Consider the following 12,844-nt stretch of genomic DNA (forward strand, 5'->3'; position numbering starts at 1 on the left):
AATTGATAAAGAATTTTTGTTTTAATTTAATATTCTTGACTAAAATACTGCACTTACTAAAATTCGGAATATATTCAATTAAATATAATGCTTGTGGTGAACTTATGATATATTTGCGGATATACAAACTTATGCTTAAAATAAATAATATTTACTTGAATACAGTATACATTTTTCTCGGTGTACTATGTATGTCGTTGCGCGAGCAAGGAGCGAAACATCGGGACCGCGGATTTTTTCCTTCGAGAGAGGAGCATCCGGGTTTTATGCAGGAGGAACGCGACGCGCTCATCGGACGTTTAACTTCGGCGTATAACATCATGTGAATGGCTCCTCGCCCCGTAATTACGTTGCAAAATTTACACCGGCATAAATTATGCCCAGAAGTGTCGACGACCCGCAAGCAACGGCTCGTATCGCCGCATACGGCCTTTTTCACCTTGCAAATTAATAGTGACTCCTACCGCTGTGAAAGTTGTTCTCTCTCTCTCTCTCGTTCTCTTTTTCTTTTTCTTCCCCTCGCTACATCTATGAATGAGCGTCAACGGGACATTTTTGCGCGCTTCCAAGTCGGCCATTCGTGCAAAAATAATTTGTTTGGCGGCGAACATTAATCTTGAATCTAAAAAAACCACAAATTATAGTATTAGCAATGCGCTCCAATTCTGTATCTCCCGGCGCGTTAATAAATGTGACGTTTATACGATAACGAGTTGCAATGATCGCGTGCGGATAACGTTTACCTTTCTTATCTCTCGTACGGCTCGCTAGCATAACACTGTTAGCATAAGATGATTTAATAACTGAAAGAAACGTTAGCATGAATTAATGGGAATATGCTCCCGACGAGAGATAGAAAGAGATGGAAGTAGAAGAAAAATGACACATTTTTACAATGCATATGCAAATAGAAAAATAATCTTAATGCAATCGTGCGACGTAAGTTTCTTTTTAATTGCATGTACACTCTCTTTCGAATAGTTTCAATCAATAATTTTTTAATGGTAAAAAATTACGCATTTTTTGCAATGCATATGCAGATAGAAAGCAGTCTTACAATCTTGAGCAATGCGATCGTGTGACATAAGTTTCTTTTTGATTGCACATACACTCCCTTTCGAATATTTTTAATTAATAACTTTTTAATAATAAAAAAAATAAAACTACGTTCTTTTAATGCATCCTCATTATTGTAATATAAAAAACGCGATTTGTTTGTAATTGATGATTGTCATCAAACGAGTGAATAACGTATTCATCTATTCTATAAAATAATGCGGCGATGTATTTGCATGCGGAGACCAAACAAATGTGATTCATAGTAAATTTGAATATGTGGAATCTTGTTATCTTTTATTTTTAGTAGCTGATGACGAATAAAACGTTATCCAGAATTTCATTATTCTTTATTAGCATGATAATTACAATTAATTAGAGAAAAAAAGAGAGAGATACATATCTAAATTATTAAATTATAATTAAAGGAACGTGAAATAAAAACATGTTATTTATTTATAATCTTAATTTTCAATTAAATAGTCTGATTATTCTGTGGATATATCTATATTTTGCACTATATCTCTTAAAAATATTCCGTGGAGATATTAATATGACTATATGATATTTTAATACTGAAAATTAAAATATAAATAAATATAAATAAATAACGTTTTCGCTTCAACTTCCTTTAATTTAATAATTTAGGTTTTTATATCATTAACGATATTTAAGGATGTTTTGTATGTATTATACAATCCCAACAAAAAGCTGGAAATCAATATTGACGAATATATCCACTTTTAGTGTATTTTGAGTAAGAAATTGTGTGGAATATTACAATTTGATCTTGATTTGAGCTATAGTGCAGAGATGTATTTTTTAATATTTATTGCGTTTTTACTGAAATATTCCGAATTTTGTTAATCGAAATGATTCACTTTTGGCAGAGAATTTCGCCTTGTGACAGATACATGGCTAATTTCATTGAATTATATTTAATATCTTTTTAACCAGTTAGCACTTGTATAATATTATTTGACCAAATATTTCCTCTGTATAAACTTTTGCAAATTTTAAACAAATTCTGAATATTATTACCATGTGTTTTTGTCATTTGAATCGACGTAGCTATACGTTTCCCATAAGAACACATGTTAATTCGGTGCAAATTAAAATCCTTATAACTTGTGAATCGATTTAAAAATTGTACCGAAGATTCTAAAGATACGTAAGGACATTCTGTACAATTTTCATTAAATTCTCAATATTTTGAAAATAGCTACAAAACATCCTTAATATTAAATATAAATATAACATGCTATAATTTTCAAATATATATCGTGCGATATTTCATCTCGAAAACTCTGCCATTGCAGTCATAATATTAATTCAGTAAAATTAACTCTACCATCAGCCACATGAAATCCATTATTCCAAGATGCGCGCAGTATACAGGAGACAGTACAGCACACCCCTATTTAAACATCCCTAATGTAGACAGACGAGCACGAGGAGCGGGCACGAGACGCGCGTTCCCCGACTCGGCGAACGACGTGCAGCACCACGCCGACTATATCAACTCCTATTCGCTCGATCGTGGGACGTCCCATCGTCCATCGGATGGTGGGGACGCCGGTGCTAGATCTAGTGCCACGTGGAGGCGCGTACCCTGGGGCGAAATTTCGGTCGTCGGTTCGCGTGCACAAACGAGAGACTCTCTCGTTCTCTCTCTCTCTCCGCACCACCGTCTTCTCTCCTCCCCGTGTGTTTCTCCTTCTATTTCTCTCTGTCGCTCCTTTGTCGGCGCTGGGACACCCGGCCGAATGGTAGGGCAGGATGCTAAGGTGGTGTTCGCTGTAGGTGGTGGTAGTAGTAGTAGTAACTCTCGGTAAGAGCGCGCCGTAGCACACCTCCCGTTTCGTCCGCGGCCAGTAAACGGCTCTCTTAGGTGTACACTTTCGTACGCTTCGCCGACGTCCCCGTCGCTCAGTCGGTCGGCCGCAACACGACGCTCGATCAGCTGTTCCGGCCGCGAGGAAACCGCGCGAACGCTCCACTCCTGTCCTGTCCCGCGCGCGAGCTCCCACCTCCCTCGTTCACGGTTTTCCCGATTTTCGTGAATCACATGCCGATGAATCGCCAGTCGGGGAACGCTGGGGATATGAAGTGTGGATAGATCGTCGGAGGAATATAAAAAATCGAATCTCGTTGCGTGGCTCCGTCTTGATCGCGATCAATTTTTTTCCTTTTATTTTGTTTATGAAAAAAATGGAGGGCAAATGGATTAATATTTGAGGATTTGAGTGCAAATATACTTGGTGTGCGAGAAGAATCTAAAGAGCATCGTGAAATTAAGCTTGCAGGATCCTCGTACGTATCGAAATAATAGTAATCGATGAATGAAATGTTGCGTGTCCTGACTCGGCTAAGATGCTATCTCCGCTTTTTTCTCATTTTTCTCTTTTTAATGTATAAATAATCGCGTTCTTTCTTTAACAGTCTAACACAGAAATCGTGCTCCGAATGTCTCACGTGTAGAATCACGTGTGTCCCTCGCGTTTCGTAAAACGTGGACGTGTAATCCTTGCTCTAATGCCTTCCTTTTTCACCTCTCCTTCCTACGATCCCTCTTTCGATCCTGCTACAACGAAGCCATCGCGTAGTCTTGCAGTGCGAACAGTGTCTCTCGTCACAATTTCGTGATTCAATGTGCTCGTCTCGTGGTGTACAGTGTATTTGGTCGCGGATGCGACGGTCGAGGAAACGGATGTAGCCCTGGATGCGTAAAAAAACATTGCGAGAATCGACTTGCGACCGTGTCATGTGTACCAAGAGGAGGGATTCGAGTGTTTGAAGTGGTTTTCGGGTGACGTAGATTCTCCTCGGAAGAATACAGTGTTTTTCCTGCTAAATTCCGGAACCGGCAAACTGGAGATCCTAGGGATGTTCCCGCCGCGCACGGAGGCGCCGACAGCCGACAAGCTGACGCTCTGCTACGCGCCCCACGTTGACATGACCACGGTTATGGAGGTCGAGGTGCGATCTGCTCCAATATGTTACGTCCCATGCACGTGGAAAATATCCCCTGTCTCTTTGAAATTACACGAAGAGTAACGCCAGCTTTCTTCCCACAGCTTCGTAATTAATCTGGAATTTTTATCGAATTTTTTACGTGAAATTAAATGCGCAAAAATTTAATTATTTACGCGCGCAGTTTTTTCTCCGGCAAGTTATATCCGCGAGGTGTTCCTCGTTCTGCGTTATCGTACAAATGATCATTGTACATAGTTGTTATGTGAATATATGGGTCAAAGTGCGTAAATATATGCGGCAATTACCTCTTCATCATGGTGACTATGGCAGACACGGCAGTTACGCATTTTTAATTGCACCTGCATTCGCAACGTTAATAAATAGCCTGTCAAACTTTAACTGATATTAATGCAAAGATAACGGTAATTATTGTGTACCCTTTCTCGAGGGCATTAATTTCGCTATTAATATTTTTTCCCCGTACTTTACGTTATTTTTCTACCAGTACTTGTCTCCTGCATATGAAATGATTTCCATGTTACACAATTACTTTGTGTCTCCTATTCGCTCTTGCTTATGTTTTTAGAAAAATAAGCGGTTTATTTTCTCTAGGACATAATGAATATTTTTATTTCTTTATTTGAACAAGTTTCACCTCTATTATATCGTTTTAATACAAACGATTATGGTTAGTCTCAGATATATTTGTAAACTCACTATATAGCCAATAATCGATAATTTAGAAGGAATAAAAATTTCTAAATATTTCTAATACTTCAAATTTATAACGGGATGTACACATAAATCTCGAATGAATTTTACTTTGCAAAAAAAATGTATTTTTATTTGAATTAAAAAAGTATTAAACTTTTAGATTTGACGAACGCGGAAATGATAAAATTGTCCACAACACAAGAAAATGTGGTATTAATTTTATTAGATTTTCGGTACCGTTACATTTGACAAAACTAACTAACGCTATAAAATATCATCCTTCCTTCTGTAATTATATTCAAGATACTCGTGCGGATTGGAATAATCATTAAAAACTCGATAAAAATCCATGCTATAGTCCCAGTTTATTTCTCTACGAAATTATGTATTTATATAATCTAGCACTTTTTTAAAATTGCCGAGAAAAATGTGTCCGCGACAATATATTTTTAATTTTTTAATCGAATTAAAATTTCGAGATTATTTTCGCCTAATTGAATTATTTCGTCACACATATGGATATTATAGGCTAATTAATTGTATGCGTGTGTAGGGACGGAGAACATACTTTCTCCCAGCTTATCAACGGTGATCTCAGCAGAAAAGTTCGGCGGTGCTCTTTGCGAAAGAGACTGTTGCTCTTGCGAATTATTCGGCGCGCCCGCGTTACCGATATCGTCATATGGAATTTCCATGTCATGTGCTTATACGTCAACGATTTCTCCTCCTCGTTCTCGCAGTATTACGATTGATATCAGTTTATTTGGCAATGAGCCGAAGAGCTATGAGCTACAGCATGATAGTTTGTAGGCGTCAGAAAACGTCGTTCAGCAGCGATTCAACTTGATTGCTTAAAGCGAGGAATGAGTACAAGACAAATACGCGTATACGCGATATTTAAAATACGCCTTTTCGACTTTCGACTTTCCTTTCCTGTCTTTAATCACATGTGTATTCATGCCATGTACTTGTGGTGTTCAAATAATCTTTTTTTTCTCGATGAATCTCTGTGATTCGTTATAATTTGTATCCTCGTATATTTTTTAATATATGTATAAAGTGCATATTTTTAATTAAAAGATCCAATCTTTGCAATATTTGCAGTTTAAAATAATGCGCAAATTGAGATTTACGATAAATTTGTTTATTTTTGATGTAAAAATTACAAGGAACAACCATTATATTTCGTGATGTGTTACAGACATCGGTTTTTAAAGAAATATATTTCTATCGTTATAATATAATTTATGCAAAGGTACATTTAGGAAATACATTTCCAAAATTACAAATTTTCATATTTTTCAGTAAGCTACTTTACACAACAATGCATTTTACAAAACCTTAAAATTTTAGCAAATTATTATTGAAATTTTAAGTTTTCGAAAGTATAATTTTAGAAACTGAAGAATATATCATTGATAAAGCGTGCCACTCATCTAATCTAAACTGATCATTGATAAAATTTATTTTATACAGAGATTCTAATCTATGTCAAGCATTATTACTTCTAGTTATACTTTGACTTTTGATTCATATGGTAAGAATTCATTTTGAATGAAATGTACATTTAAAAGTGAAATTAAATAATACTAAAAACATTTTATCTTTTATAAAAGAAAATATTTAAATTTCAAAGATTATCATATCGTAAGAATCAATTAAAATGAACTTTAACAAATTATAAAATTATAAAAAATGCAAAAACATTCAAAAATTTCGAAAAAAATATAAAAAAATCTTAAAAAGAAATGAAATGCAAAGCTCTATCATATCTATCATATCTTTCTTGTGATGCATTCATAACATATTTTATAAAATTATTTTATCAATGTTCTAACTGTGGAGGCAACAATACTAATCATTGTGGATTTTTATTTTTATTCATTGTTCTGAATTTAAAGAATTCAATAACAAATTCTTATTTTCATACAATGAATCAAAATTTCATTTTCTCATATATTTTTATCTTTTTGCTTGCCATATTCGATTCATCGTTTTTATTTTTGAAAATTTGATAACAAATTCTTATTCAATATTCTTGAAAATTATAGAATACATCACATAATTTTATCTTGTTACGTATTTCCATCTTTTTGTTCGCCATATTGTATTCGCTATTTTGAATGTTGAAATTTTATATAAGAAATTTTTATTTTGTCAATTATCATACGCACTATTATTTTGCAAATTTGTAAAACAATTTATCCTGCTTATTTTTTGTCCACTTTGATAAATAAACTTCCATACTGAAAAAGCTAATTCTGTAAAGAGAGAACTGTATATAAAATTATATTATAAATTAAATTAATATTATATTATACGCAGAATCATTTGAAAATCTTGTCTTGTCGAAACATATTTTGTCCATATTCCATGTTTATATACAAGTAATATAATTTTGAAATATCTCTCTTTATGGAGTGAGAACAATATATAATATACGTAATATTTTTTACAAAACCATTTACACCCTCAAGGGAATAATAAAATATATTAAACAATTTGTAATTTCACTTCTCGACTTTTATGTTATTATTATAACCGCGAGCGATAAATAAAATTTGCAAGAAATCCGCGCTTTCGAGCATTAGTCGACTTATATCACGGTAGGCCCTACGGCGAGCGTTCGCCATGCGGTAATATTTAAAGGTCAATTACGGGAAAGATAGATGCGCATATCTTCGTGTTTCATCATCCTTAACAAATCTCGAGGAATTCAATTCTCTACGGAAGGGTGAGTGCCCCCTGCTCGCTCCTAACAAATTTGAAGGGATTCGATGCGCTCAGCGCCGCACACGCCTTCTTAGATATGCAGATGCATAAGGGCATAACATCGTGAAGGTTAAAACTAGCGGTTGGCCCTTTCGCGGCTTATAGAGACGTATCGAGATCGTATCGCGATGAACGAGACCTAATGCGATGCGGCAAGAACCTCTCTTTCCGATATCCCCGAGACACATAATATCCCCGAGTGTATGCGATATCATCTACGAGAGTATGTAATACCGTGCAATCGAGAACTCGCATCGCGAGATTACGCGGATCAGACTAAATGTGCGAGAAAATATGTAATCGATGGATCGAGATTCACGGATCTTATAATTATGGAAAGATATTATCGAGTATATTCTTCGTATGTGATTTTCCACGGGCAGATCTCTAAATAAATTTTTCCATCGAGCAATCACTTATTCGAGTATCGAAAATATTGTTTTGATATTTTGCATATTCGATTTATTCAACAGAAAAATGAAACGTTATATAGACCAATAAAAATTCTCAAACATTACAGGTGTAAACTGCAACTGCTGATATTATTTTAACTAGAAATGTCGTAAAAATTACACGAAAGAAATCTAGATATATTTTTATATGATATTATTAATATTATTCATAAAATGAAAATGTATTATTTATAAACTAAATGCAATCTTTCGAATTGTTTTGCCGATTTATTATCACGCCATAGAAATATAAATAAACAAATGACAAAGAGAACAGTGCATTATTTAAGGGGATAAAAGAGAGAAGAATAGACATCAGTCATTAAATTATTTATATAGTTATTTTTCTTTCAATTTCATAAGAAACTTAGATATTAATTAACGAATTAAAAGAACATCAATATTAAGTTAGACAAATATACGAATTGCCGCAAGAATCTTTCAGCTTTGAAATTTAGCCAAGACACACCTGCATTTTACCTATAAACTTTACGTACCGATTATCGTAAGATTTGCATAGTTTTCGTGCTTGTATCCTCTTTTTATCAATCTGTATGGTAATCGATATTTTGTTATGTGGTAAATTTTAGAACTGACTTATCGATATTATTAAAGTGATTAGGATTATTTATAAATACAGTAAAATATACATGATTAATTATATCAGGAAATTTAAAAATTACACAATCGCAATTTTCATTATTAATTCTATGATGTTAGCAGTAATACTAATTACATACACACACATATATTATGTGTATATATTACTAACAAGTGTATGTAAATAGTTTTGATAACTATTATATTAAATAAGTATATATTTGGACTTTGGATTGCTTAATGTTTCTTTTATCTTAAATATGCCATGATTAGGCAGTTAACAAACTAATCGTAAACATAAAATTTGTAATTTTATAAGATATGGACAGCATGATTTTTATGTAGTTTATCCTATAATAAAAATCAAGATATTAATTTGAAAAAAAGATATCCAAAATTATTATAACATTTTTTAAAAGAAGCTAGGAATACATGAATGTAGAATTAATTAGTGAAAGAACTTTTCGTGTGTACTTACTATGTTCATTACCATGTAATTTCGGTCTGCTCTAACTAATGCGTTGCCTTTCGCATCGTGCGTGACGTACCTCTTATCTGAGATCAATCAGATGTGCGATGTAAATAGTCTATAATTACCGCCTTGGGAAGTGAATCCTTTACGGGCGACTGTGTGTAAGGCTAAATGGAAGGAGATCCATTTTCTTGTTTCAGCGAAACTAATTGATTAACCTTTTTCGGGCTTTTTAGGTAGCAAAACTTAAGATGATATTACAATTATTTATTATTTAGTACCAATAAACTGGAAAAACAACTTAAACTTATCTCTTATCTTGTAATAAATAAGAAATTTGTGCATTGAAAACTAGTTTTTTATTCTCTATAAATATATAAAAGTCAATTGAGAGAAAATGTATCTGTTTTATATTTAAAAATATACATGTTTTTTTACCTATATGTTTTTATTTATTACTATATATTTAGAATTTACATTATTAATAAAAATGTTTATTTTTCTTTTTAAATTGGAACAGACATGAAAAGTTATAAAAAAGTTATAAGTATAAAAAGGAAATTTTTAAACAGAAATCACAAAGAAAGGCGATTCATTTCTAAAAGAGTCTCGATTAATATGTATTCCGCAAGAATTTTAAGAATTAATATTTATTGCGATTAAAATTTTGTTATTTCTATGAATGTTATATTCTTTTAATTTATAAGAAACTTTTTAATATTTAATAGAAGCATATATATATTTAGAATTAATATTGTTAATAAAAATATTTAGTTTTTTCTTAAAATTGGAACAGACATGGAAAGTTATAAAAAGAGTTATAAGTATAAAAGAAAATTTTTTAAACAGAAGTCACAAAGAAAGGCAATCATTTCTAAAAGAGTCGATTAATACGTGTCCGTAAGAATTTTAAGAATTATTTATGACGATTAAAATTTTTTGATTTCTATGAATGTTATATTCTCTTAATTAAGAAACTTTTTTAATATTTAATAGAAATCATATATATATATATATATATATATATATATATATATATTATATAATAATCTCGGAAATATTATTGTTTACTCTCTAACATTATATAATAATTATACGTATTAATTTTAGAAGAATTTTAAGAATTATTTATGATGATTAAAATTTTTTGATTTCTATGAATGTATATTCTCTTAATTAAGAAACTTTTTAATATTTAATAGAATCATATATATATCATATAATAATCTCGGAAATATTATTGTTTATTATCTAACATTATATAATAATTATACGTATTAACTTTATGTGTTTTTTTTGCACAGGACCGTCTGACTGGTCATGGGGGCATCTCCTCACTGGGCGGCGGGAATTCGTCGCCCTATTCCGGTGCCCATCACCATGGACATCGGGGAAACGGAAATGGGGGCGGCATGCCCCACCACGGAGGCGCCTCTCTGCCGACCGCCTCCGACTTCCAACCCCCTTACTTTCCACCCCCGTTTCCCTCGCACCATCACGCGCCCGCTAGCCCCCAGCATCCTGGTCTTGGCCAACCGCAACACCTGGATTACCTCGTCAGCGATCCTTATACGCAAACGCTCAACACGTTGCACCAGCACCACTACAATCACCTGAGCGCTGCTGTCACCGCGGGCCAAAGGAGCGGCGATCTCAGGAGAGACGCCGAGCTTCACGTGGTAAGTGCTCTAAATATTTTTCCTGGCAGTCTCTCTCTTTCTCTAGAACTAACATAGGAAAAGATCACGGAGAATTAAACACAATTATGTTTCTATTTCATCGTGGAGAACTATGTCCGATGCATTGTAATGCAGTTTAAAAAGATCAAGGATGACAAATTTTCCAACTTTTTTATGTAAAAAGAAAAAATGACATTTAGAAGAATATGAAGCTATAAAGGGAAAATCGAACGTACAATTAATATTAAAATAATAATAAAAATATTATTATAATATATAAAATAATATATAATATATAAAATAATATATAATATATAAAATAATATATAATATATAAAATAATATATAATATATAAAATATATAATATATAAAATAATATTAAAAAATATAGAAATCTCAGAAATATATAATTGCTACATATTATATGAGAGAGAACACATTAGCTTATAAAAAATAGCATTCGTGTAAGATTAAAAGTACGATGACGATATATTTCACGGTTATATTCAAATTAAACACTCGACACGAATAACATTTAATGATACACGCTCTGCAAGGTTAAAGACAGTCGTATATAACTCTATCGTAAAATATAGTCGACCACAAAAAAATTGTACAGCCGAGTAATATACTTGATTCGCATATGAGTCTTACATTTCTTAACCCTTTGACTCCGAAACTGTTTGCTCAGCAGCCGCGCATCATATATAATCATTCTTCGAATAATGTCAATGTCATGCACTTACATTAAACATTCGAGAAGTTAAGTTTTTGTACATACTTAATATATCTTTTTTATCGCTCCGCAAGATTACGATCGCTAATTTAATCGATAATTTCGCTTTATTATCAATATCATGATTATACTCTAAGTGAATTCTGAATTTTTTTCATTCTAAAAAAAGACTTCGGAAAGCATTTCCCATCTGAAAGTCGAGAAATACACACTATCTTTCTCATGTTATTAATTAGACACTCCAAATTTTCTAATGATAATAAAAAGACAAAGAAACAGAAAAAATTCTACCATGCATTTGTGTAATTATAAATTTTTGATTAATTATAAATTATCAAATTTGATATCTTTTATAAAAATATTCATTCATATTTATTTATCATAAATATTAAAATGTATATCATGTATAATAATTATTTGAAAGCAGCTAGTACCTCATTAAACAAGATCTCAATATATCTTCGTATAATATCCGATATTGTTAATTAAAATAATAATCGTTAAGCTAAATTTAGTGGTACTTAACTTATGGACAAATGTATGTAACTATTTATATTAAATCTACAATATCGATAATTTAAAAAGAAAAGAATTACATGAAATGGAAAGTAAAATTCAATTTATTGTACACACAGATGAAAAATTTAATTCTTTTACATCATATATAAATTATATAACTTAATTTTCATTATTATTTCATATCTAAATATTCCAAAAGAATTGCATTAGAAAGATAAGAGTTTTGTTTTTGCCACATCATATTTACAAGTTCAAACATAATTTTATGTATTTATTATATTTTTTGCATAATATCAAAATCTTAATCTTCAATTTTAGGATTAATCGCGGTCTATCATTAGTCGAAAGCTCGTATCTTTCAACAAACGCGGTGCAAATCACGGCATGTAATCTTAGATGGTGCGACCCTTTCTTGCTGGCTCTCCAGCAAGGTATCCGATGCATGCGCACTCGGAAGCATATGGAAATTGTGGCAATGTCAGTCGGTATTCGTCGCGGGGAAATGAAAACTGGCAGAGATCCGGTCACGTGCGTCTCTCGGATACCTCATTAGCGAACCGTCCGCCCGGCGTGTTATTTGTAGGACGCCGCCGCGTGCAGCGTCTCGAGTTGGACGTAATAACGGGTGGTATCGATCTATTAGACGGGTCGCGGCCAATAAGTCGTCCCGTGACATCGGTGATTGCGATCATTGATCCTCTCGCGAGCGCGGCCGGCGTGGACGACCTCGTGGCTCCGTTGCTGCGCGCGACATTTGCATTTGCCACGGTACGGAATGCCCTGCTGCGTGTAATGCGCCCTACGTGGACGAGCACAACGTGTCGAGCAAACGTGTCCTCCCCGTCCTTGAGAGGTGTCTTTGATGCA

The 12,844-nt window shown here is 33.2% G+C and overlaps 1 protein-coding gene across 5 annotated transcripts in view; it reads left to right on the forward strand.

The window, feature by feature from the left end:
- The window catches only part of LOC105259503 (transcription factor AP-2-epsilon), a 137,246-nt gene that overhangs the window by 79,351 nt on the left and 45,051 nt on the right, over nt 1–12,844 (forward strand). For all 5 annotated transcript variants that reach the window (XM_025409374.1, XM_025409373.1, XM_025409375.1 and 2 more), the window contains one exon: nt 10,347–10,721. In XM_025409374.1, the coding sequence (XP_025265159.1) occupies nt 10,347–10,721 (375 nt within the window). The remainder of the gene's footprint in view (nt 1–10,346; nt 10,722–12,844) is intronic.

This window comes from Camponotus floridanus, unplaced genomic scaffold (assembly GCF_003227725.1).
Source record: "Camponotus floridanus strain SB8 unplaced genomic scaffold, Cflo_v7.5 scaffold26, whole genome shotgun sequence".
NCBI lineage: Eukaryota > Metazoa > Arthropoda > Insecta > Hymenoptera > Formicidae > Camponotus > Camponotus floridanus.